Source organism: Lagenorhynchus albirostris, chromosome 13, assembly GCF_949774975.1.
Source record: "Lagenorhynchus albirostris chromosome 13, mLagAlb1.1, whole genome shotgun sequence".
Taxonomy (NCBI): Eukaryota; Metazoa; Chordata; class Mammalia; order Artiodactyla; family Delphinidae; genus Lagenorhynchus; species Lagenorhynchus albirostris.
In genome coordinates, this window is record NC_083107.1 from 60,752,845 (window position 1) to 60,780,587 (window position 27,743).

The 27,743-nt window shown below is 43.8% G+C and overlaps 1 protein-coding gene across 5 annotated transcripts in view; it reads right to left on the reverse strand.

Moving 5' to 3' along the window:
• The window catches only part of CRIM1 (cysteine rich transmembrane BMP regulator 1), a 208,624-nt gene extending 190,493 nt beyond the window's left edge, over positions 1 to 18,131 (reverse strand). For all 5 annotated transcript variants that reach the window (XM_060169096.1, XM_060169094.1, XM_060169095.1 and 2 more), the window contains exon 1: positions 17,786 to 18,131. In XM_060169096.1, coding sequence (XP_060025079.1) covers positions 17,786 to 18,116 — 331 coding nt within the window. In that variant the 5' untranslated portion in view covers positions 18,117 to 18,131. The remainder of the gene's footprint in view (positions 1 to 17,785) is intronic.
• Positions 18,132 to 27,743: the final 9,612 nt, after the last annotated feature.

Genomic DNA, 27,743 nt, shown 5'->3' on the forward strand with positions numbered 1-27,743 from the left:
CTTTTGATGGTCTAACCTTTCTTGACACATGGCAAGGGCAGGACATCAGCTACCATAAACCTGATGAGGACCTTATTAACTGCAGAAGAGAAGACACAGGAGCGAGACGCCCACAGCTTTATGTAAGTTGCTAAGGAGTCAATCTACAAATATTTATTTATATAAATTAACTAATAATGGCCACACACAGAATTTCTTTTTTCTGTTGGAATTAACAGAACCTAACAGCTCCAATTAGAAGAAAATGCTATCATCACAGGAGAATGGACATAGAGACTATCAGAACACGAACACTGACCCCATGAGGATTTTTTTTTACATGTTTGCACGTTGCATATATGAATGTATATGCACATATAATTTGCAACGTGTGCACAGCTGTCCACTGCAATGACAGTTTTCTACTGTAACAAAAGACAGGAAGAGTCTGTTTCCATTAACACTAAATTACACTCACACTAGCAGCCTGCCCACTGAATGCCGCCAGTCCACTGGCTCCCCTGCAAGGCTTCCCTAGGTCATGGATGACTTAGTCTCTACCCCTCAAAGAGCCCCATCTGCTTGCTTCCTCTAGCACAAATGTGACCTTTTCTCCCCAAGTGCTGTCTCTGGGTCCAGCTATAGGCATGACAGCCGGTGAGAGTCTGGTTCAAGAAACTGATTTCTCTCCAACAGCTCTGTGAGGTTCTTTTCAGGACTCGGAGCAACACAGCTATCTATACAGCTGAAAATGGTACTTGCTGGTTGCACTTCACACCCTCTTCTCTGGTTCTTGCCTTCCAGGAAGTCTACTTTTCAGTTACAAGGACTGTTTACCCTGGCTTATGACCAGAGGGGCACTCCCCTCCTTCAAGTGTGTTTCCTAGTCCTCTGCCTCCATTCATTTATTTTAATAAAGACTGAGGGTAAATGTGTCATTCTAGCATCAAGAACAGCTCTGGGTCCTTCACCCACCACCTCAAATGAACTCAGGAGCCACAGATTTTGAGAGGCACACACCTCCGATCTGAGCAGCAAACACCCTTAGATCAAATACTCCCCCTGCTGATAATGTGGAAGAGAAGACAACACTCAAGGAGAACAGACTTGCCCCCAGGGTCTGGGAGCGACTTCTAAACTTTCAACAGTAATGAAGCCATATGAAAGTTAAAAAGAATATTTTTAAAGAGTTAGAGGAAAATCAAGTGGACCCTCAAAAAATTACCTTGCTTCGAATCTTCGCTTTTCACTGCCAGCTAAGCATTCTAACTTCACTTAGCAATCAGTTCCAGCTTGCCCTCCTCCCTGTTCCACCACTGTATAACAACCAGTGGTGAAGAACAAAAGGCTCTAAAGTGAGTTACTGGAAAGCCACCAATTCATGACACCCGCATTCTGAACAATTACCATCAGGCTGTGAGATGAAAATCTTAAAGGCAGGAAAGTTGAAGGGACACGCCACAGCAGAGACATCAAAATTAAACCTGCCCTCAGAGAATGGAGCTCTCTGGGCACATTCACTAAAGTGATAAAAGGGTTTGGGGGCCCGAGCTTATACCCAAGATAATTCTGTATATATGTTGTCTAGGACCCTGTATACTTTATCTCGGCCAAACCTCTCTTCTCTCCCAGTTGAAAAGCTTAGTGCCAAATGTATCACCCAAAGGTTATAATTTGCTGTTGTATCCTTAAGTGTCTCCTGTTGCACTGTCTGAATTTACAAACCACTTTCAGACCTTTAGAAAAGTAAACAAACAAACAATGAGTTCATGCCTAGCGCTGAAGGAGAAAACAACTCCACACTGCTCAATAACAAGTTGGGACTCCAGCCATTAGTCATCAAGAATTCCTCAGTCCCTGAAGTCATAGGGTTTGGAGTAAATCCAAATGGGATTCTGCTTTTTTAAATTCCTTATATTGCATTCCTACGGACTTCCTGTGCAAACCACTGTGAGGCATTTTTATTATTCACAGTCACACACTTCCACCCTCATGTTGTTGGCTTAGGAGTTCCTTCCTCAAAGAAGCTGTACAGTTGAATTCCTGAGGACATGTGCAGATCACCTGGGGCAGTAAACAGGCTGTGTCATGCACTGGCACAGCTCACAGACTAAGTGTTCAATACATGTTTGTTAAATTAAACTCCCTCCTCATTCGTCAACATCCACGTCTTAGACGCAATCCTGGATTCGCTGAGAAATCGGAAGTCTGTTTTATCATCATCAATTATTCGTATGGTCACCTGAACTGTGTCTATAAAGTAATTCATAATTGTTTATCAGTTGTTTACAAGCAGCTGATCACCATAGCATCTCAACTGCTCCACGCACAAGATCCCTGGTGGTAAGAAGGTTATAAGCAGCCACCCATGAGGAAAATTCTTACAAGCGGATGAAGGTTTGGTGAATGAAAGACGACACCTTTATGACAAACTAGCAAGAAGAAAAGTCCCCACAAATAAAAATTACTTTGAAGTATTTGCCAAAATAAATACAGCTGAAACTAACCCCTCGTAGCAAACTTAAAAAAATAAATTCTAAGAATGATTTGGGGGAAGAGGGGAAGGAGAGGACATGGGACAGTTTCAAGCTGCCTTCCGCCAATAATATGACTTCCCCCTGGGAGTCTCTTTACAGGTAAGTGTCATCTATTTCAGTTTCCACAATACAGACCAAATAGTTCAGATAGAAAAGTTTCTACAGAATATCTTGGATGACCTTGAGTCTAGATTTAGTCAACAAATGCTCATTGAGTTCTTCCTGTGTGCCAAGCGCTAGAACAACACACAATCCTGGCACTCAAGGGGATCAAAATGAGGCCGGGAGACAGAAATTGAACTCTAACAGTGTGAAAAGTGCTATAACAAGGGAAGGAGAAAGTGCTATTTACAGGCCCTGGGCAGGGGGGAGGGAAGGGCTGGGAGGATGGCATTATTTTTTCCTGGGCAGGGCAGGAAGGCTTCACAAAAGAAGCAGCATGAAATGGTAGAGGCTGAGGATAAGAACACATTCTGAAGGATGTTAAGATAACTCTGGGGAATCCGAAAGCCGACACCACATCAATTTTCCAGTGGCTGCTTTGCCTCCACACCTTTGGCGGCAATATATATTAGGAAGTATGTGTCAAACATACCTCCTAATTTCCTGAGTTCTCAAAGGGTCCCTGTCCAAGATAAACTTGAAATAAACTATAGCCAGGTACTGAATTTAGGAGTCTAATTTTCCTTTACCTGTGGGCTTTTAGTAATAACATGCAAATTACTGAGGCTCTACGGGAAGTTAAATGCTAATTATACTAAGATTATTTTTTTTTAAAAAGTAAAGTTGGCATCATTATGCATATGACAAGAAAAAAAGAGCTCACTGTTCCTTCTTTCCTGGTACTCATCCTTCATGGTTTCTCTCTTGGTAGCTCTTGATACTTTCTACTTTTCCATTCTCTCAAGAAAGTATCACCCAGGCATTTCTGACGCAAAGGTACATGCTCACACAGTCACACACAGTTTAAAAAATATAATACATGGACTATTGTCAGAGCCAAATGCAGCTGTAATTATATATTTCTTTTGGACATGTTTTATATTATTAAAGCATGTAAATACTTTATCTCCCTCAAGTTTTCCAGAACTCTATTGGCAGAGAGTCTTTTTCCTTTCTCTTTCCAAAGCATCGAATACAATTTCCTGAAGAGATAGTCAAACTTGGTTTCTGAGGGCTCACCTTTTCCCAGCGTAGCCTTTGGAAATATAATTTCATCTCCTTCCAACAAAACACACCTCTGGCTTCCTTTATCTCCCTTTTTTTTTCCCCTACAGAGGTGTTCCATTTCTTACCCTAAATTTCTGCTTTTCCTTCCTGCACCTAAACTTGCTGTGTAAGGCCAGAAACTATGTTTAGTGATAATCTACTATAAATCACCCCACATTGCCTTAAGGATAATAAAACTTTTGTCCCAATCACCGAGAAATGAAGTCAGTCATTTTCCTGAGCTCCACTTGTCCACAGATAGCTATCCCAATTAACCAGGCCGTTTAAAAGCCAAAGCATTTTAATTAAAATTGTTTTTTTAATGTCATAAAACAATGCACCATCTTTATTTATTAAGAAGTCATTTTCAGTTTGCTGATCTACAAAGTAGATAATACACTTAATTTGCTTGAAGCATGGAAGCTCTTCTCAGCATATCCATAATACAGTGTAAAGTATTCTTTGTGTTGTGCCCTTAGCAACTGAACACACACACACGTGCACACATACTACATCCAAAGGCATACAGGAGTTATCACAACTTCCTGTCTCTCAAAGTCACGCCTGTAACTGGACCAGGGGCCAGTTGCTGATGCTGCGGATGTATTTTACCATCCTGGGCACACCTTTTTAAGCCAGCAGGTCTACCACAACTTTGTAAGGAGCCTTGTTTTATAAAGTTTTATCACTTTCTGATCCACAGCATCATATTCCACAGTGTCAAATGAGTTTTATGTACTAGCAAACATTGCTCCCCCTCCAAACATTGCTACAGACTCCTCTGCCAGTCTGTTAGCACAGACACCATCATTGGAAGGGTCCTCACCAAGGAAGTGACACTTGGTACCAACTTCTCTTAATAGTTGGATTATGTACAGAGAGCTGCATGCAGCCATGCTGGGGAGGGTGTGGAGGCATATGGGAAGATGCTGGAACGCATGCCTTTCCAATGGCTTTCAGGGCACGTGAGAGCCAGCCGCACTGGGTCGTGGCAGGGATTCACCAGGAAAGGAGGAGGGCCAAACCACGGCACAAAGACCGAGGCATGGGAGATACAAAATGGACCTTCTAGAACACTCTCACGGCAGTAAATGCACACTGAACGCTCGGGCTGCTTCCCAGAGAGAAGTGATGGGCCCCAGGCATTCAGAGTTCTCTTCCTGTCCCCACAATTTAAAAGTTCTTAAGCTAATATGCACCAACCAAGCAGGAAGAAAACCAAGAAAGACCTATTGTTACAGCAAAGAAGAGTAAAGCAGAAGCTCTTTAGGCAAAAGCTCCCATTAGTAAATGAATACCCCGCACCCCTCAATGGCTATTTCAGACGCCACCACCACTAGCTAGCTATCTAGAAATCTACCCTGGGAGAGGAGACGACCTGGAACAGGATTTAAGTTTTAATATTATCTTTTTTCTTTTTTTTTTATTTGCGGTACGCGGGCCTCTCACCGTTGTGGCCTCTCCCGTTGCGGAGCACAGGCTCCGGACGCGCAGGCTCAGCGGCCATGGCTCACGGGCCTAGCGGAGCGGCATGTGGGATCTTCCCGGACTGGGGCACGAACCCGTGTCCCCTGCATCGGCAGGTGGACTCTCAACCACTGCGCCACCAAGGAAGCCCATATCATCTTTAAAAAAGAAAAAAGAAGGAAAGACAGAGCAAGCCATAGTACTCCACTAGAAGTGTTTTCCATTTAACAATATAAAATGTCTACCCAGTTATTAATAAACTTACAGATTAGAGCAAAAATAATCTTTGGGAGCAAAAAGCAAAATGTCATAGAAAACTAAAAATTAAATAAGTTCACTGCTAGGGATTGGTGGCTTAGGTAATTGAAATTGAGAATCATGGAAGAGATCTACATAATAATTAGCTGCTGAGTTTTCTCCTGTCACATACTCCCAAATGGAGTTTAGTGTTCAGCAGACTTATTAACGAATAAATGCCCGACTGGAATTAACTAGCACCTCATTCTGGAAGGCTGCTCTTGGCAAAAATGGAATATCCACAAGGCAGAGCAAGCTGATTGCTGGTGCACACTGCGGGCTGGGCTGACCATCGCATTCTTTAGAATCATACGTATTACATCAACTTTCAGAACCACAGGTCCACACCACCTAACAGCACAACACCCTGCCACTGGACAACATGCATAGGAAGGGTGAAGTTTCTAGACCCCAAGAGACAACCTTCCAAGCTTCATGGTTGGCCTGAACCTGAAACATCTTTATTGAAGATCTGCCATCCTGCACACACGCAGAGAGCTTTCTGGTCCCGTGGCTCAGGGATACAGAGGGAAGGGAGCTGTGGTAGCAGCAGGTCCCTCTGCAGAGCCTCATCTGTTTCATCCTCCCAACATAAGGCACCCAAGTGTCCATGTGGCCAGGGCCCCTCCTTTCATGCACGATCACTGCTATGTTTCTTTAAATTCAGCTGCTCCTTAAGGAAACTCCCTGGCAAGTGAAAACAGCAGCAAAGGTAAAAGAATGCTGAGAATTTGGCTGCTGCCTGCAGTATTAGGAAGAACAGCAATTACTCAACTCTCTCTTAGTGTCAGAGGCAGAAATAAGCATGTGAATTTGGGCAAGTTTTGGCCTGTCTTTGCTCAAGCTTCTCCCTTTGTAGTATCTGTCACCTCCCTCCCTCAGTCATAATAACTAATGAAGTAAATGAGAAAATGGAGAAAGAGTGAAGGCAGCAGGTCAGCAAAGACATGGAAGAGAGGCATAAACTCTACCTTGAATCCAGACTAGGCCACAGTTAATAAGGCTTAAAGATCGCTGGCATTCGAAAGATGTTACTAACTTCCCGATAACCATGTTTTGCTGTCTCCATTGCCTCACAATAAACATAACTGCGGGAGAACTCTGGATCTTTTCCTCCAAGCCCTTCCGTCTAGGGCACTTGGCAAAGAGTCATGTAGACACTACCACTTTTTTCTTCTCTGGCTTGCAAACACAAGGTAATATTTGACTCCTGCCCAGCACTTCTAGGTCATAAAAACATTGATCTTATGACTAGAAGGGCCTTACGATATCATCTGGTTCAGTTCCCCTGCCTTTAGGTAGGTAACTATTTAATTCTCCTTTGACAAATTAAGGCAAAGTCAGGTCAAGGGAAGCTGAGGAGGTTTTATTTCAGTAACCGGGCTATTAGGGGATGAAGGAAGATCCGGAAGCCACGGCTATTTTTTTCTCCTTAATCATACTACTCTCATGTACATGAATTTTGCAAAGTTTACTTTTCTGAGCAGCCCTAAATCCTTCCTGCAACAAGTGAGGATCTATATAAATCCATTCATTCTTTTGATGAAAATATGGAAATTTATTTGGCCTTTCATTTTAAGGTTGTAGACATGGTAATAAGTTTTCCTAAAATTTGTCTGAAACCTAAGAACTCAGTATTTCTGGACAACACACAGCATACCCAATCTTTCTCAAAGCATTTAAAAATCCTTCAAAGACTTTGGCTTTCAGAGATAAAACTGTCTAAAATCTATCCCCTTTTCCTCCCTCAGAATGTAAATGCCCTTGCCTTTAAAAAGGCAAAGCTCCCTACTCTGGAAAGTGAGGGAAGGTTTTCAAGATCTGCATTTGACAAGATTATGGAAAGCCCTGCCTCTGCACAATTATAAACACACACTCTGAGGGGACCAAGCCCACACATCCTGTATGCACGAGTCCTCACACCTCATGGGTCTGAAGTAGTCCAACTAATTCTTAATACTGAAAGTCCAGTTCAGGCCACACTTTCTCAAGACAGTTTTACCTTATTTTGGCAGGTCTTTTGGAGTCTTAAAAAAAGAGGTATCACAAGTCTCCAATATTGAGATGCCTTTTGTTTTATCACAGTTGTGAACTGTTTTGCTTGTGGCCTTTGGATAAGATAATAAGTTACCTCTTGTAGACCGGGACTTTGCAGGCTCAGGTTTCATTGTGCCCTGCCAGAAATTCCTTTCTGTTTTGAATCTGAGATGTTTGTTTATGGTTTTTTGTTTTGAAATGCTAAACAAGATAGGCACAGTTTCTAGTTACAGCCTATACTTTTTTTTTTCTTTTTTTTTTTTAAACCTTGCTATAGCCAGAGTGGCTGATTGCTAAGGACTTCGCTTAAATTTCCAAAGAGCAGACTCTTCAGATTCTCTTCTGAGGAACTTGAAATGTAAAACGACAACACCTTAAAATACAATGAACACTTAATTTTCTTTCTTAAATGTTCATAAAACTAGTGTTCCCAGGATATTTCAAAACGAAGGTGTTCTTTTTGGATGTGACAAACATACTTACACAAAACTCTGAAATTTGGAAGTTTATCTCATCTTGTAGGTTACATGTTTGAATATCAACACTCTTGATGAAGCACTACAATGAAAGGTACTAGAGAGTTTCTGTTTAAAAAAAAATTCAATTTCTACTGTGTGATAATAAGGTCTGGTTTTCAAGAAGAAAATAAAGAGTTTTAAACTACTGATTCCAAGGACTATACCATCATTATGTTTCTTTCCCCTTATTCCATAACAGCCAATATAAAGCATTTGCCTTATGAGTTCTCAGCCCATATTTACTGGATGAACATGATACTTAGTACCAGGTATGAAGGAAAAGTCACAGTTCTGTCTTCCTGAAGTGGGACCACACCTATACTAGGAACCAAAGAGACAAGAACGTCAGGTGTTTTCATTCTAGGCGTTCTTTTCTAGCCTTCCACTGCGGCACAGGCTCTCCAGAGAAACCACAATGCAAATCCACAGTAAAGCTGCAGTATTAGTCCACATGAAAGATGTATGGGACACACTGGATCAAAAAAAGCAACGCAGATGCACTCTAGGCTGCGCACCATCTCCTGCTCATTCCCATGCCTGCCCTGGTCTCTGAGCTGGCAGGCTGGCTGCTGCTTCCTTCTGGAACCTCAGGATCCCAACTTGCCTTGCCTTGGCGATGTTCCGTGGGGTCTCTGATGACTCCAGCCACGTCTGGAAACCCACACAAAACTTCTAACAATAAAATGAAATTTAACGCACTTTCATGAAACCATATGCCATCCATATTAAGATAGGTCACCTTTAAAAGAATATTTATTTGAAATAGCTCTCCGGAAGTAAGGATTCAAACTGCAAAATAGAGCAGATGTCCACCTTCTCCTGAAGGACTAAAGGGACTGAGAATTACAGTCATACTGGATCAAACCAATGACGGTTTTTTTGGCCCAGAGACCCTGGACTCACGCCCCTCATTCTTAATGTTTCACAGTCCCTTCCTCTCTGACAAACACCAGAGACCATAGTTCTTGGAGTCCCCTGTCGAAGAGATTTAGTTAAGTGTGGTTAATGCACAAAGAAGATTTTTGTTAAACTTATACAGAGAGAAAGTTAACAAAGAAAAAAATGAGAAAGGACAAAAAATAGAATGGAAATTAGAATATTAACTACCTTTTAAAAAATCTATTTGGTACCAGGTACTATACTGGCCATTACATATATTTTTGTGTGTATATACATGTATATACACAGATATACAACACACATACATGTAATCATATGTATATTTAATATAGGTAATAATTCTCTCCAACCCTAACTGTAATTACTTGATAAAAGCTATTAATATTCCATTTTCACAGATGAGGAAACTGAAGCCCAAAACAATTAAGCAAACTGATTGTTCACAGCTGAACACAGTTAATTTAAACATAGGTTTGTGTGGGGACTTCCCTGGTGGTCCAGTGGTTAAAAATCCATCTTCCAATGCAAGGGATGCGATTCGATCCCTCGTCGGGGAACTAATATCCCACATGCCGCGGGGCAACTAAGCCTGCGTGTCACAACTACTGAGCTTGTGCACTCTGGAGCCCACGCGCCACAACTGGAGAAAAGTCCACGTGCTGCAACGAAGAGCCCGCAGGCTGCAACGAAAGATCCTGCGTGCTGCAACAAAGAGCCCACGTGCCACAACTAAGACCCAGCGCAGCCAAATAAATAAATAAATATTTAAAAACAACAACAACAACACAGGTTTGTCCGGCCCCAAGGCCTATTTTCTTTTTCCTACAACATCCTGCACAGATGAGTGAGAAGGAGGGAAGAACAGAGACCTCCAGGCCTGGCTTGCTGCTGCTCCCCCCTAAATCCTTCCTGGTAGTCACTGCCAGAGTCAGGGCCCCTCTTGGTTGCCCCCAAGATGCTCAGCACTTCCTATCTCAGGGCTTACCAGCTGTAAGGAACTGTCTTGGGCTACAATGGATTGTCCCAGTTGTCACTATCTACCTTCAGACCACAGCCTCTGTGAAAGCAGGGCCCCTATCCTATTTATCTTGGTTGAAAACTAATTATTAGACTAGCAGGTAACATTATCAGTTCTTATTACACGCCCTACTGGTGCTACATGCTTTACAGGCACTAGCCGTTTGCTACTTCAAGTGTGGTCCTGGGATCAGCAGCACTGGCATCACATGGGAGTTTATTAGAAATGCAGCATCTCAGGCCCCATCTGGACCTACTGCATCAGAACCTGTATGTTTAATGAGATCCCCCAGGTGATTTGTGTGCACACTAACATTTCAAAAGCACAGTTTTGTCTCATTTAATCCTCAGAGAAAACATAGGTGGTACCTATTACTATTAACAGCTGGGAAACTCAGGCTTAGAATAGATAGGTGCTATCACTAGAGTTCAGCACGAAGACCAGAGCCAAGGCAGCGGCTCAGTAAATATTCATGGAAGAGGATGGCAGGGAAACAGGTAGGGCTAGAAAGAGAACGGAGGAATGGCCTGGTTAAACTCCTGACCTCTGGTTTTGCCTAGCTTGTACCTACTACCAGGACAGGTCAGCTGCAGCAATACAGGCTGTTTCCTTAGCTCCAGCCAGGCCAAATCCTGTGCTGACCAGCAGTATGGACACTTCAGGAGCTAGGAACAAAATCTTCTTCCAGAATAAAATGTGAAGGAAAATGCACATTGCTGATACGTTTGAGTTTAGGTGCTCCTCCTTCCCCAAATGAAATATTAATCCACAGATAAATGGTTAAATTTACAATTCTTACAACTTAATGCAAAAAATTTCAGATTCCTCCCTCTTTATTTTTACCCGAAATACACAAATTTTGTAGAAATTATTTAGACCAAGTGTAACAAATGGGCATCAGGAGGAAAGGTAGCAAATAGCTTCGGAGGCCTTTAAATAGGTTTTTTAACTCAATGCATTTACGGTGTTGGGGTAGGAGGAGACCTGAACTCAGTAATAATTCGCTTTCTAAGAGCCCAGACTCCTCGCGATCAATTACTGAGGTAGATGAGGATTAAACTGAACAAGACAATGAGCCCATATCAGGTTATTTTACTTATTCTGGTTAGTAGCTTTGCTGTTTACCACGTGCTAGTCATTCTTCTAAGTGCTTCATAGGGATTCCTTCACTGAGTCCTTATAGCAACCCTATTATTAACCCCACTAAACAGATGAGAAAACTTAGATGCATGGAAGCAGAGCGCAGATTTGACCCCAGAAGCTAAGTTTCTAACAACTACATTCTTGGATCGAGGTATAAGTATTTCTCACAGAGAATTAACTGGGGTTGGGAGAGGGAGATAAGGAATTGAACCCTGTTCACTTAGCAACTGCAGAAGAAAAAGGAATCCCTTTTGATTTTTTTTCATGTGGGCCCAAAGTGAACACTTACCAGCATTTACCTCAAGGGCATTCTTAACTTTTAAGTATATTCAACCATCCCTCTGTCCTGTCCGCAAGACCGACGAGGTCTTGTCCAAACACAGGGGTTTTCCATGATTTGATTAGGCTAACTGGCCAGGACAAGTAGCAGAGAGTGGAGATGCTGATAAACGGACACCTCTCAGTTCACTGCCCACGCTCATCTGCCTAGTGGAACAAGCTAGAACAAAGAGAAAATCACTCCCAAAAGGAAACTTGCCATTTTGAACCACAGCTGGTACAGCGTTAAGAATGCAGCCTCATTCTTAGATGTTGGGAAACACCTGATATGTATCGCAAAAGCTCTGAGAATGGGTAGGATCCCTTCCCCCACCAAAAGGGAGCTCTGACTCCGAATTTTGAACCTAGTTGGAATTTGAATTCTCCTTTTCAGCTTTGCCACCAGAGCCTGAAGATCATCTCAGATCCTGTGATTCCTAGGACAAATTTTACCCACATACCTCACCAACTAATCATATACAGACCTGAGAAATCAGTTCTACTTGGTTTCAACTTAAGTAGACTTTTGAAGGTCTTGCCTCATTCTTTATCTTGATTAAAAGAGTATCTGGAGGGCTTCTGTGGTGGCGCAATGGTTAAGAATCCGCCTGCCAATGCATGGGACCCGGGTTCGAGCCCTGGTCCGGGAAGATCCCACATGCCGCAGAGCAACTAAGTCAGTGAGCCACAACTACTGAGCCCGCGTGCTGCAACTACCAAAGCCTGCATGCCTAGAGCCCATGCTCTGCAACGAGAGAAGCCACCGCAATAAGCCGCCTGCGCACCACAATGAAGAGTAGCCCCCACTCGCCGCAACTAGAGAGCCCACGCGCAGCAACGAAGACCCAAGGCAGCCAAAAATAAATACATAAAATAAATAAGTTTATAAAAAAAAAAAGTATCTGGAGTAGGGCACAGGTCTGAGAGGTCCCCAGGCTTCCCAGCACCCCACCCCGACTCCAGCAGAAGGCCTTGCACAGAGTAGATCAATGAATGAGTGAGTGATTTCTATGCAGAGAGAAGTGAAAGCTTTAAAAATTCAGATGTGGAGAATTCGACCTCTGAGAAGGAAGGCTTTCAATTTGTTATTCATGCATGCTTGGCTAGTCCACTGTTTCTTCCTCAAATAATTAATTGAGCTTTACTGGGGGTTGTCTCCAAAGCCCTCATACTGCCTGCGCCTTGCGGAACACAGTGTTACAGGAACCCTGCTTCACCAAATATATTTACCTTCCAGTAATCTACCATCTCCTACCCAGTGGTATTTACACACTAAAGCGGCACTGCCATCTCTCATGTTAGTGCCATAGCCTGAAAGACGTTAAACACACCCACATTTTTCAGGAATTTCACAATTAATGTCTGGAATGTGTTTTGGATTATTCTTCAAAGGATGACATAGTTGCCCTAAGATGAATTCAATATTTTTCCCTTCTCCCATTTGTCATTCTTTAGTCTTCCCACTCCATTACCTTTTTAGGGTCATCTGTTTTATCTATTTCCCCCCAACTTCAAAATTCTTGTCCCTTGCCTCCCCAAAATGTTCCCTTGTTCATCCAGATCACTGCGTTTTAAGCAAGCCATACCAAACACAGAAACCTGCACCATATCACTAATACCTCCTACGACTGGCTGTAATGCCGGTTGTAATGTAAAGTCTAAGGATTATTCAGACAGTTTTCTTCAAAAATTATTAATAAATAATATTATTTATTACAATAAATCAACCTGTATGTTCACCACTGCACTGCCAACAGACTGCTTATAGATTTTCCCGGTCACTGGTAAATACGTGTTAATGGCAGCAAAATCTCCAGACTTGCTATTTTTGCCCTTCTGGTGCTATGCGATTCATCTGTCCTTTGCCAAGTGTTTTATGTGACTGGACTCCTCAACGACAGTGAGGGCTCTGTAAGCTCGACAGTCAAAGTGAAGGTCATGAAGTCCTGTCATTTGTATAAGTGCCGTGAATAGTCTCTCCATGTTTTGTCAATATTTACTTTGGGGAAGAACTAATTATTTCCTTGTTTACTTACACTGGTTCCTCTTCCCATGCCGTATTAACGTGATTTTATAGACCCTCTGCTTGCTTCTGTCCCTGGCATCCAAGAGCTCACTCTACCTAAAGACTTCTGAGATGGAAACTGGAACACCTTCCTCAAAAACAAGGAGCCCTGGTTTTTTAAATTTTTCCAACACCAGTACAGGAGGATTAAGTTTTCCTGTCCCCTCTTCTATTTAATTAGTAAAAATTAAAAGCCATGGACTCTTAACTCTAAGTCCTACGTTACAGAGGGATGAGAGGAGATCTGTGGCCGGTGCACAACCCAATGGTTTGGTGCACTCCCTGGCCTCCTAGAGCCTGCTCTCTAGGCCTTGCTCACCTCAGATCCTCCACAAACCTTCTTCCAAGGAGCCATCATCTCCAGTGACTGAAAAGAAACCATAACCTTCTAACGCCAACGGTCTCAGAAAACAACATTACATTCTTTGCTCTAAGTACCCAGCCCACATCCTTGGTTCTACTCACTGCCCCATGAGAAGTGGGTGGGAAGAAAAGCTAAAATACCTGGGGGAAATCAAAGGAGGACTGTGTTTTGAAAGAGACAGTTCTTAGATGGCAGTACTGAAAACACGGAAAGTTCAGTTCCATAAATATGACACCACTGAGTAAATAATCACTGGGAGAAAAAAAAATGGTGCTTATCTGTGATAGCGATCACCTGGCTCTGATACAAAGTTCTCAGAGCAGAGCCACTCCACAGTGCCCACCAGGTTCCAAATCACTCTGTTCTCACAAACTGTCAAACTCAGGCCATTGCTGCCTTTTCATTACTTAGAGAAGGCTGATCATGCCCTCCCAGCCCCACCCCACCCCTTACAGAAGCATACTGAACTATTCCACAGAGGAGGACAAATGGTCCTCACCCCTCATCTCCAAATATAATCCTCACTGGCCAATCAAAACATTCTTCCTAGAAAAATCCCACTTCAGTAGTTTTTCAAAACTCTGTCTTTGATCTCCCAAAGAGATCTCCCACCCAGTCTTAGCCCTCAGGAGTTCAGAATCCAAACTTATTTGTCTGGCTTCTAGACGATTTACCTAGAGGCAGGCAGCCTAACCAAGGAGCAGGCCACTTAGGAAGTTGCAAAGGACAACAGGAAGACTCACCAAATCAGTGGAAATGGGAAAGGGATCTGTACCTTCCCAGGGGCCAGAAAGCACTTTATAGACAGAGCAGAGAAGAACGTAGGTATCCGGCTCCCTGATCAACTTTAAAAATGCATGTAGCCAAAAATAATTTTTTTAAGGAATAAGTCAGTCAGGATTTACTTAGTAATGATCTAAATGATGCTGAAAAGAAGTCCAAGTGTATGTGTCACATGATTCACCCTTCACATCATTTAACTTTCAGAAAATATTTTTTCTTCAGTGTTCTTTCTATGGGGACGACTGTTCTTCCATGTATTCAATGCACATTCACTGAGAGCCTACTATGGGCCAGTGTGCCTTAAAAACCTAAGGCAGGGAGCCACAATTTGGAAGGGGTTCATTTCTGCCCCAATTTACCTAACTCACTTTGTGAACTGCAGTTAAAAACATGAGTTTGTTGGGGGGGTTTTTCCCCTCACAAAGCCAGTATGGGGAATGATACAAATAAAAATTACTGCAAGTTGGTAAATAAAGCAATGTAATTTGTATTTAAATTATATCATCGAAAGCAGGTAGATTAGTCACGGTAACATTTGTATACCATGCAATATGTTTTCTCAGTGTAGTCTATTAAGTAAGTTTTCAAAAGAGTTTTCATTAACAGATACAACCAGTAGGGGTCATTTTACTGCAAAAATTGCAGCAAAAGAGACTTCGACATGAATAAAATGTATCAATTCCTATTTCTGTTAGTTATGTGTGAATTTCTGAATAAAAATGGAAACTGAAGGAAACACTGGCCGCTGAGAAATTTCTTGCCAATTAACAGGAAAACAAAAGAGAAAGTCAGCACCTTCTAGATTATTACTGCCATAGAATGACTCCTCTAATTCTTAAAAAGAAGGAAGAAAAAAGGCCACTGACTTATCCTGTTTTCCATAAATCTTGTAGTAAAGTGAAAATTCTTGGAATTTTAGACACCCTATTGAAATAGCTGTCTAAATCCAACCATTATATCATGCTAGGTAACACTGCCCTTCTTTGGGTTCATGGATTTAGAGTGCAACTTGACTGCTGCTTTTAGAGTTCTAAAAAACAAAATAAAATTTAAAAATGCCCTGAGCACACGATTTTGGTAGCTGAAAACAGTCTGGCTAGATGGAAAGTGTTGCTAGAGAACACTAAATGAGATATCATCACGGTAATAAATACTTCCAAGCATTTTCAAGGCTAATATCAAGTGTGTGGGGTGTTACCAGAAGAAACGAAGCTATGAGGGATCGCATCATTTCAGAGGAATGAAACACTCACCAACAAACTGCCAAAATAACTCTATACTATGATACCAGAATGTTGGTGCCAAAACACTTGATTACCGTGAATGTTCCCTGAGCTCCACATTTCCTTCACCAGGAATCTATCATGAAGAAACAAAACAAGGGTTAGTCTTTAGAACCTTCCCAAGTCCTTCTCAGAGCAGTTTCTACCACATTTAACCTTGTTTCAGGTTGCTTGTTCTTTTTAGATTTATGGGAGGCTGGCTTAAGTAAATTACACAGTCCAAGTGGCAGGGTTCAAAGATGCATCTTTTCCTCCAACTCATTCAGAATTCCCAAAGTCAAACACATAAAATGGTATCAGAAGTTAATCTCCTGGCCGTTTTTCTTTTTGTGAGAAATAAAAACGTTATGGGACTTAACACCAGGTGAGAGGCTTTTGTACTTGAAGCAAACAAACTCTTCTAATCCAATGTCCTAAGGGTGCAGTGGTGCACTTCCCTCCAAGAGTTCCCTTCACTCATTACTGCCCACTAGCCTCCAAACCCGAAAGGCCTTCCTGACTTTCCAGAACTGTCCAAACTTTAAAAACTGAACTTATCAATGAATATGCGTGTGTGTAAAGAAAACCACAGAATGGAAGCCTTTTAACAGACCCATTTTATCCTTAAGGCTGCTACCTCCTTTCTCAGTATCCCAGCACAATAAACATACATACACACATAAGGATGCTTCAGAATAAACCCCTCCCTGGTCTCCTGCGCAGGCTGAGTACTAAGGAAGGGACGGGGCAGAGGGCGCCTGTCCCTCCTCCTCTCCGTTCCTCCAGAAGTAAGGCTGCTGCGCTCTGCTCATACACCTGGATGCCCCAGAACAGCATCTCGCCCCAACATCAGCCCAAGCAGGGATCCCACTTTTAACTGGTGCTGAGTCCTTTTAATTTGGTATTACCCAACTAAAAAGAACTCACTGCGTCTCTCTAGACCCCAAACCTCACCAGGCACCCCGAGGCCGAGGCCGGCGGGCAGGGCTTAAGGCCGACACCCATCAACAGTGGTTCTCCCAAGGAGGGAGGCTCCACTAATCTAATCTTTCTCCTTCCGTCAGACACCATGGTGCACAATACTTAAGTGCAGCAACCAGCAGAACACAAAAAAGAAGGAACCGGCAACACGATTGGAAACACGCGGATATCTGATCTTAAAAAGCTGCCACTAATAGAAACAACTTCTCACTCCTAGGTGCCGGCCCCCCGCCCCCGCCCCTTCATTCAAGAAAGAAAGCCGTTGAGCGTTTTCAATAGGCAAACAAATGAGTAACCACCGTATGTAACTTCCACTGGGCTGACATATTCCGGAGCTGAAATTGATTTATATGCGCAGGAGGAAGAAGGGGGTGAAGGAAAAGCGCAAGGAAAAAATAATAAAAGAGTCACACAGGGAGTGTGAGCTGGAGACACGTCTCCTCCGCCAGCAGAAAATGGACTTTCGCGGACGCGGTGCAGCACTCGGTTCCACACTGCGCTAGTGCGGGGAGGGCGGCAGGGGCTGGACTCCCCGAGGGGCTCGCGACAGCCTCCGCAGTGCCCCCTGCCCGCGGAACCCTCACCTCCGGGCGCACGGCCGGGCCACCCCACCCAGCCCCAGCCGGATGGGCCACACGTGTGCGCGTCTGTGCGCGGCCAGGGGCGATCCCCCACTCGCCGGCCCCCACCCACGAAATCCAACCTCGCCCGCGGCTGACCAAGCGTCAGGGGGAGCAGCGAGCGGGAACCAAGGGACGCGGGGCTCGCTCCCGGGGGTGGCGGGCGCCCCTCCTCCCGAGGAGCCCTCTCTCCTCGGGAAAGTCTCGGGCAAACTTTGCTCGGCGCAACCAGCGCCGAGGGGGCGGCGCGGGCCAGGTGGAAGGGGGCCAGCGGCTGGCGACCTTACCTTCGCAGACGCCCACTTCGTACTCGGTGATGGAGTCGCCATTGAGCGGGGGGCGGATGACACAGCGCAGCCCCCGGTCGCAGGCTCCGTGGAGCCCGTAGGCGCCGCCGCAGCTCTCGTTCCTCTGGCGGGCGCACATGTAGCAGCAGCCGCAGACGCCCTGCACGATGCTCCCGGGGCAGCTCCTGGGCTCTTCGCACTTGGACTCGTCGCAGGGCAGGCAGACCAGCGCCCGGGTGCCGGAGCGCGCCAGCAGCAGCAACAGCCCCAGCAGCGAGACCAGGAGGTGCCCGCAGCCGGCCAGCCCCCTGCCCCCCGCCACCAAGTACATCCTCCTGCGCCGCCGCCGCCTCCTCCTCGCAGCCGGGCCGGGAGCGGGGCGGGCGCCCTCCCCTGCGCGGGGCACACGCGCCGCCGCCGCCGCACCCGCAGCCCGCGGTCCTCGCCGCCCCCCTCGGGGCCCCCGGGGCGCGCCTCCCCTCGCGGGGCGAGGCCCCCGCCCCCCGTGCGGGCCGCGCCGACCCCGAGCCCACTAGCGTTGGCGCCAGCGGTGGCTTCCCCTCCTCCTCCTCCTCCCGGGAGGGAGGGGGAAAATAGAAAAAAAGTTTCCTCCCGGCAGCTCCGGTTCAACCCAAACTTCTGGCGGCGGCGGCGGCGGCGGCGGCGGCGGCTGCGCTCGGCTCCAGCCCCGGCTGGCGGCGCCTCCTCCCTCTCCTCCTCCGCGTCGGTCGGCCCCGCGGCGGTGGCGGTGGCGGCGCAGCCTCCGGGCCGGTCCCCGCCTCCCGAGCTGCCGAGTGGGCGCGGTGGCGCAGCAGAAGGTCCGCGGCGTCCGCTCCGCGCGCCCGGCTCGCCTCACTCCTGCGCCGCTCCTCCGGGCGCTTGTTTATGGCTCGAGCCTCGGCCGCTCCGGCTGCGCCCTCCCCCATCCTACCTCATCCCCCAACCCGCGCCCCCCCCAACTCCGCGCCGCGCGCCGCTCATTGGCTGCCCCCCCACCCCGCCCGGTCCGGCCGGCCCCCTCCCCCCTCCTCTGCCCTCCCTCCCCGGCGGCCGGGCCCTTCCTCCCTCGCACGCCTCCTCCTCCAGGCCTCCCCCTCCTCCTTTTGCGCCTGCTGGAGCCCGGCGCACAGAGCCGGCCTTGCGGCCGAGTCTTCGCGCGCCTCTCCGGCTCGGGCATCGCCGGCGCGCTGCGGCTCCGGGCGCACCCGGCAAGCTGCGAGAGTCGCGGCGTCCCGAGCGCCCGCCAGCCCCGGGGCCACCGTGGCTGGCCTGGGAGCCCCGAGGGCGAGACGGCTGCACCTCTGGGGCCGGCTTTGAGTTCGGAGAGTGGCGGGGAACCCGGAGCTCGGGGCCGAGGGGATTGCTGCAGCCCTTGGATGGGGCACCCGCCGGATCGAACCCGGGGATAAGGGAAGCAAATGCATGGAACCTCCGCAAAACTGGATGAGAATCCATCTTCCACTCGAGCTGGGAATAGACTTTGTAAAAGATATTATGTAATGGAGTCTCGGGAAGCTCGAGACGCCTCCAGCGAAGCTGCTGGTGAATTAATTAAGTGCTTTAAATGGTCTAGGTAAATATTCTGGGGGGTGGGGTGGGGAGAACTGTTGGGGGCCGCTGTAGTTAGAGTTGCGTTTTAACTGTCCACATCCTGTATGTTTTGTCGCTCTGCAGTCTGTGCCGAGGTGCTACGTTAAGGGAGGGGGCGAATGGAAAGTGGACGTGAATTTTTCTCCCTTGAGTAAGGCCGAATACTGGGTTACTACAAGTCTTGACATGATTAGACCTGCATATCCCATGCATCATTAATGTCATCTGACATTGCCCTTTTTTTCCCCAAGCTCATGGACAAAAGTGGTGGGTTTTAATTTTTTCATTTATTGTGAATGTGCTAATAAAGATGTTCTTTGTGTTAAACCAAGTAAAGAAGCAGCTGAAGTGATGCAAAATGCATCGTGTGAGGATTGTTTCTCATCTATAGCTGTCAAAAAAGCTTCTCGAAATGATAGGCTCTGTAATGGCCCACCATTCACAGGATGTGTTACAGGGTCAATAATATTAGTGAATTAACAAAAAGTGACTTGGATCAGTGTGGGAAAAAAAAATTTAGATCTTGTGGCAGGTGTGAGATGGGAATGGCCGGCCGACCTTTTGATCCAAGATGGTCTGGCTGCAGGAAGGTGGCAGCCAAGTGGATCTGAAAATCGTGACTAATGAACCCGAAGTTAATAGCAGGGCAGTGTAAGGAGAAAAGAAACAAAGATGCCTTTGACATCTTATGTTTGCAGAACTAATTTATACTTCTTATAAATATTTTGGTTTAACCACTCTAATCCTAAACGGAAAAGCCAAAGATACCAGTGGAATAGTCCCCAGTCACTGGCATCAGAAAACTAAACATTTCTCCAATCATATTTCTTTGTCCTGAGGAGGGGAAGAGGCTCATTAATTATCACTGATTATCAGAGAGTAATAGAGAAAACATTGAACAGTGGAAAGGGGGGAGTGAGCACCCCATTTTCTGGAAGCATTTAAAGAGCTGTCGACATGACTAGTTTCCAGGGAGGTTGTAGAAACAATTCCTGCATTTGTGTAGAACATCAGGTTAGACGACCTCCAAAGTACCTCATACCCTAAAGTTCTATAATTATAAGTATTAAGTAGTAAAATCATTTAAAATATGCTGGGTATTCTATTAGCAAAATGTAAGAAAAATAAAACACAACACTGTTAAACATGATCGTTTCTTGTACCCCAACAAGGCACCAGAACTCCACTGTGGGATTTGCCAACAAACTGTCATCATTGAGCTGTGTTAAAAGGCCCTTTCCACTCTTGCAGAGGAGGTTATCTATATTTCTGTTCAAATGCAAGTATAAAGACATTATTAAAATGTAGCAAGTAACATTGTGGGACTCAACAGGAAAAGCCAAGGTCAGGCAATGGAAAAAAATACAGAAGTGAGAAAGCTACAGTAGGTTGAAAAAAGAGAGTAATAATCATTGCCATGGTCTTGCTTTTTTGTCTGTTTATTTTTAAAGGCAATATATTAAAGGTTAGGGAAAGCTACAGATTGAACACAGGCAAGGGACAATGTAGACAACCCATCGTTCCTGGGATTCTGGAGGTAGAACCTCCTGCAAGGTAGATAGACACAGGTGATAGTCTGACTTCTCATGGGAATTCAAGTCAGACTAAGTTGAATGTAATAGCTGAGAAAATTCAAGTTACATGTGGTCCTTTGCCATAGAATTAATAGAGAAACAAAAGAGAAAACAAGCATAGTTCCTTAAAGCCTATAACTAGTGGCAAATAAGAAACCTGCAAGGGCCTGGCAGCTTATCTGAAACCAGTGTGTGAACTAGGAGCTCAGTTACGAAATAGCTGTTTCCTCTCTGGGATCTAGGAGGGACCATAGGTGGCCAGAAGCCAAGGCAATGAGATTGGGGCTCAAACACAAAAGGATTCCCTCATCTTCAGAAACCAGACTAAGGATACAGAAGAGGTTAGGTGGGCCCAACATGATGACTACTGGGGGTCAAGGGAGAAAGAGGACTGGGAGGGATTACATAGTCCCTGAAAGGCATGTACAAATGTAAGAGTTAGAAGTATACACGGAATATGGTTTAATGCCTCCTCTTCTGGGAAGCATCTTGAGCTTATTCACTTAGCTATTCTATAACATTTTATAAGTACTTCTGCTTATAACATTTACCATGTTATATTACAAATGTTTATATATATATATGTATATATAAATAAAATATATAAATAAATATGTTGTATTATAAGTCTTTCTCTAAATAGCTCTGATTCACCCCCATTAGATTGTCAGCTCATTCGAGAGGCCAGGACTTATAAGAATGCATGCATGCAGGAGTGAGTTGACAAAGAGAAGGATGGAAGAATTACAAACAAAAAGATATTTGAACATTTCTGTCTGTGGCCCTTCTCTCTTGGTTTTAGGAAATACCTCTTTAAAAAAAAAAAAGCACTATGGCTGGTTGGGGCAGGAGGGAGTCTTCCAAACTGGGGATAAAACAAAAAACCCACAGGTCTGAAAGGAAAAGGAATCAGAATATGTGGTTGGTGGAGGTCTGGAAGAAGAGAAAGTCCGCCCCCTATTGGCCATTGTGGGGGTCGGATGGGAGGGGTTTACTAAATTGTTGAAAATGTCTGAGAAGCAAATTGCCCAGCTGGGGGCCTAGCAGTAAGTGGAAATGAGAGGGCAATAGACAGACTGCTAGTGTTAGAGCCCTCCTCCTTAGATAGAATGTCTAGCCCAGCCTCTCTACTGTAGTCAACTCTGGGAGGTGCGTGCTGTGCGTGTTTTCTGTTCCTGAAACTAAAAAGAAATGTAGAAGTTATCTTTTGAGTCAGATACACAGACTCTTAGAATTGAGTTGCAAAAAAAGTGTCATTATTTTATAAAGATGTTGCATACATACTAGAAAAATCTTTGAAGAAGCCAGGACAACAGCAAGCCTGACTTCTTTCACCCTCTTCCCCCCACCTCTCTGCTCCCCCTCAACTGGGATCAACTATGCATGGATTCTCAGTTATCTAGGCTTAGGCCATTTCAGTGACATAGGATCCCTAGTTTGGAGGCTAAGCGTCTGATCTTGGTCTCTGAACCTGGTACTTGGACTCATTTTTATTAAGGGGGGAGGCAGTTCCTGTCTTATCTGCCCCGCCCATGTATGGCAGCTGCTTCAGAGCTGGCAAGGATGTGCACAGAACAGAGATTCTCTTTAAGGTTTGGCCTAGGATCCCGTCTCCCTTGCTCATCCCTTCTGAATCTGTTTCCCCTTCTGTAACATGGAGACCAGAATGCAGAGGACCAACCACACGGGGCACAGTGTGGATAAAATTGCTGTTCTCCTTTTCTGTTGTCATTTTTAGAGTCCTTCTCCTTGAGAGTCTCCTCGGGCTTTATGCTTGAGCTGGGATCCCTGCTCTGTGATATCTCAGCACCTATTCCTATGTAGCATCTGCCTGACCAGATATTTGCTTTTCTTCTTCTTCTGATCGTTCAGTTGGTCCCACTTTGGCAGTCTGTCTAATCTTGGGCCGTTTGTGATATTTTCTCAGACTCATTCCAGTCAAAGACTTATTTTCAAGGGTGGTCATTAATAATGATAATAATAATAGCTAACTTTATAGAGTGCTTGCTAATAAGCACTTCATATGGCTTATGTTAATTAATCTACAGAATAGCCCTATAAGGCCAATGCCTTATAGTATCGCCAATGCGTTATGTTTTCTCCACTTTATAGTTGAGGAATCACAGGTGCAGGAGGTTGTGTGATTTGCAAGGACTCAGAGCTGTGTGAGTGGCTTTCTGGTTTGGAACCTAGTGTGTTAAACTGCCTCATGCAGTAAGTTGGGGAATGGCAAGTTGCTTTTCTTTGCAGTTTTATTGTTTTTTGTGGACCTACTTCAAATTGTTCCTATCTATGAGGGTATCTTGCCTTCTTCCCTAATTTGCATATGAAAAATAGTGATTAGTGTTTTTTCTAAAAATGGAAATAGCCCCATTGTTTTCCTAATTACTAAATTACAATATTTATGTAGTGTTTCCTTTATGCATATTGACTGATTGCCTGGCTATAGTACCACTTCTAATCCCCACTCCAGCCTGATGAGGTAGGTACAAAATTACTTCCATTTGGCAGGTAGGGAACCAGAGACACAGAAAGGTGAAATAACATGCCCAATATCATATTTATTTCAAAGGAAAATTGGGATTCAAACCCAGGCAGTGTGGCTCCAGAATCCACAGCGTGCACTACTACTCCTAATACATGTTCTTTACAAATACATGCCCATTGAGGGGGAGGGGGGGAAATATACGTTTTTTTAAAAAAGAAAAGAATGCCACCCATAATCCCACCGTTGAGATATTAACCACTCTAATGACATTTGTTATACGTCTTGAAGCCTTCTTTTCTCCTTTAAAGTATAAAATAGAAGATGGAATAGTCATCCTAATTTATAATTGCCTTTTCGCTTATCTGTATACATAGCATATTGATCTTTAGGATCAATAACTGCATCCTTCTTACCACTGAATATTATTTCATTGAATGGGTGTATTATGTTATACTTAATCATGACATAATAATATACTTTTAGGATTTTTTGTTTGTTTTATATTTTCACTGTCATAAACAAAGCTGCAGTGGGTTCCCACTTAGCCAAATTTGCAAATTGTCTAGTGATTTTCTTTGGCCAATTCCTAAATTGGAAGTGATAATTGTGGGTCCAAAAGTATGCTCTTTTTTCACAGGCGTTGCCAGATTGCCTTCTGCAAACTCTTATCAGCACACATTCCCTCCAACACTTAGTGAAAGTGCTCATCTCCCCAGTGCAGAGGGCCCTCGGGTTAAAAACCTTTCCCTGTTCCTTGGAAAGCACGTTACATTGCAAAACTTTCTCTTTTTTTTAACTTAAAACATTGTTTTTTGCTTTCATTATTTTATTAGATCTTTTAAAATGTTCAACATTTGAAGGCTTTAACTATGAATCATCAAATATTTTAACCTTACAAATTATCAGGTCATGTAACCTGGTAAATTATATGCAGTATGATTTTAAGGGAAAGTGTTATGTCCTTACTTAAAAATTTTCTCCCAAGAAAGGAGTGTTTTTATAAAACTGAACTAATGAAAGGGAATAAATGATTGAGACCCCTCCAAAAGGTAAGTCTATTTTAGTTGATATTCTGTGCTTATAAGCATTCTCAATGGCTGGAAAAAACAAGAGTAAGAAAATTGAGAAGAGAGGACCTAGGCCTGTACTATAGAGAAGAGCAGGGATTTCCACCTCTGTCTTCTCTGTCTACCCAGCTGCCTGTTCATCTCCCTGCTTTCAATTGCCTGAAGATTCATAGATCCAAATTACAGATGCTTTTCCCCAAATCTAAATGGCATCTATGTTAAGAAATACAGTTACAGTTTTTCCAACAATGATGTCATTACTCAACACATTCTTAAAACGTTTACTTTGGAATTGCCTTGTGTAATCTCATGAGAAAATAAAACACATTGTTTAATCGTCATATCTGACCCAACATATTATAACTTACTTTTTTTTTTTTTTGCGTTATGCGGGCCTCTCACTGTTGTGGCCTCTCTCGTTGCGGAGCACAGGCTCTGGACGCGCTGGCTCAGCGGCCATGGCTTATGGGCCTAGCCGCTCCACAGCATGTGGGATCTTCCCGGACTGGGGCACGAACCCGTGTACCCTGCATCGGCAGGCGGACTCTCAACCACTGCGCTACCAGGGAAGCCCATAACTTACTTTTTACAATATCAAATTCATCCTCTAAAGATGGAGATTTGTTGTGAATATTTAAAAGAACCAAGACATATTCCAGAGGAAACCTTTTTTAAAAAGTGTTTTAAAAATGGTGATCACTTCACAATATATACAAATATTGAATCATTATGTTGTATACCTGAAACTTATACAATGTTTTATGTCAATTTTATCTCAATAAAAAAAAGTGATAGGCATCGGTGGTTTTCACGGAACAAGTATACAGTTTTTCCAAGTAACTGCTGACAAGGAGACATCACTCATTTGAATGTAAATTCTGATATGATAATGTTCATCAGAATACTTAGTTTTTATATTCATAGCCTATATATCATACAGCTGTTTTGTCATTTAAATGAGAATTTATTACCTATTTTCTGGGGATAATGGTAGTGCTTACCAATATCTATATTCCTTCTTTTACTCTGGACACACAACTAGACAACACTTACCACTTTCTTTTCAGTAGATGGGGGCCACAGAGTATAGATGGAAGTGATGGGGAGCTTGTCCAGACTGGCCTCTAATCCTGTGTACTTTCCAAAATCCTGTGTACTTTTTTCTTCTCTCTCAGGTGGCTGGCTGCAGAGCATACCACAGGGGACTCTGAAGCCCTACAAGTATTTAGAACCATTAAATGGATAGATCCTGGGTCCCCGAATCACTGCATGTAGCAGACCTCCTATACACAGACGCATTCACTACATCTACCTCATGGAATCTCAGGGGACTGTAATTTAGGTGAGAAATGAATCTTTACTGTGATAAGTCACTGAGATTTGGGGCTTATTTGTTACAGCAGTTAACCTATCCTAAATACTATTTTAGCTTAAACTGAAATAACATTAACCATTTATTCTTACCTTAGCTATTATTATACATTCTCAGACAAGATGCAATTTTGACATGCACTCATAACTAACTTGCACTTGTTTGTAGACTATATAATGAATGTATAATGATTAGGGTTACCAATCCTGGCATTTAAAATATTTTCAATATTATAGTGTCCCAAGAAGACCTTAGCATTTTGTTAGTACTGATTACTGGCAATAAAATAAGTAATATCAAAACTTTCCACTTATTCAAATGCGAGGGTGGCCATCTATATTATGTTACCCAGTGAGTTTTATTTCCTGAGCTTCCACAGTCTCAGACAGTCTCTGCCTATGACTTTATTGTGGGTCACCAAGATCCTGTCCTGTGCAACTCAAAAAGGAATGAGGCTCTTCAAACCCTCATTTTCCTTCTTTCTTCCAAGTCCTTCAGAACATATTACTTCCTCTCCAAGCCTCTTTTGCAAGGCTGCCCATGTGTGCTCCCCTTTGAAGCCTTCCCCACTAGTATCACCCTCATTGCATCAATATGCATAGGTTTATTATGGACTTTAATCAGCACCTCCTTCTATTTCTCATTTGAACTTAAGGAATATTTTAATATTTTGATTTGATATTTAATATATTGATAGCATATCCATATTCTCTATCATTAATGTATCTTGATCATCTTACTGCCTGCATTGTATGTTCTTCACTAGCTTTTTCAAGCTCAAACTTAGGTTCATGGAACAAATCAAGTTCATTGACCACATGCTAGTTGCCAGTAGGCTGTGACTGTGTAAGTGACTACTAGTCTGAGATTAACAAGAAAACTAGGAGATTGAGCTTGTGAGGCATGAAATGTCACAGGAAGAAAATACTCCACAGGAAGGAAAGAGATTCCAAGAGTGTCTTCATCATCAACTGATTATTGCCAAAGACCATGTCATGTTTCATATTAAATTTGCCAGGGCGAAGAGCTAGCCATTAATGCCAATCACAGGTGTTTGAAGAAGAGGACTATCCGCTTTTTTCCTTGACAAGTTATTAACCAAATGAGAAATGTCTTCAATGATGATGAGGTATTGTGCCATAAGGTACTCTAATGGAAATAACTTTATCTCGGGAATCAGATTGATCTGGGATCAAATTCGGACTGTGTTCGTCACTTGTCTGTGTGACTTTGAATACGTAATTTAATAAGAGTTTCATTTTTCTCATCAGTCACTTGGGAAATTAGCACCTACAGGATTCAGAGCATACAATAAATTCTTAATAAGTCTTCTAGTATCTTTAATAATGGGATTTTTTTTCTTAACCTATAATAGGTTCAGATAGTCACTAAAGGTTTGCTACTTGCAAACCTTGTGAGATGGGGTCTGGTCTGTGGTTTACAGTAGTACTTCTGGCCTGTGTGAGGATCAAACCCAAGAACTTCACCTCATAGTGATTGTACTTCCTAGCAGTCTGTACTACCTTGAAAATGTCACTTTTCATGTCTGTCTCCCTACTTAGGGTGTGTGATTTCCTATTAGGCAGGATAGGAACTTAGAAGCTAGGAAGCTGGATCTCACATTTTTAACCCCTATTCTAACTACAAAAATAAATGTCACTTTTTTGTGTGCTTGAAGGGCCCACTGTCTAGGATGGGCAACTGGTGAATCAACTGTTTCAACACAGTGTAATAGAAGCTTACAAAATTAAGCCTACATGAGGAAATTGGAGAAAGTTTCACAAAACTTTTTCATGAATGAGAAGATAGTTGGGTTGGATTTTCAAGGAAAAATAGATACCAGTTTTAGGGGTTAAGAGAGATTCCA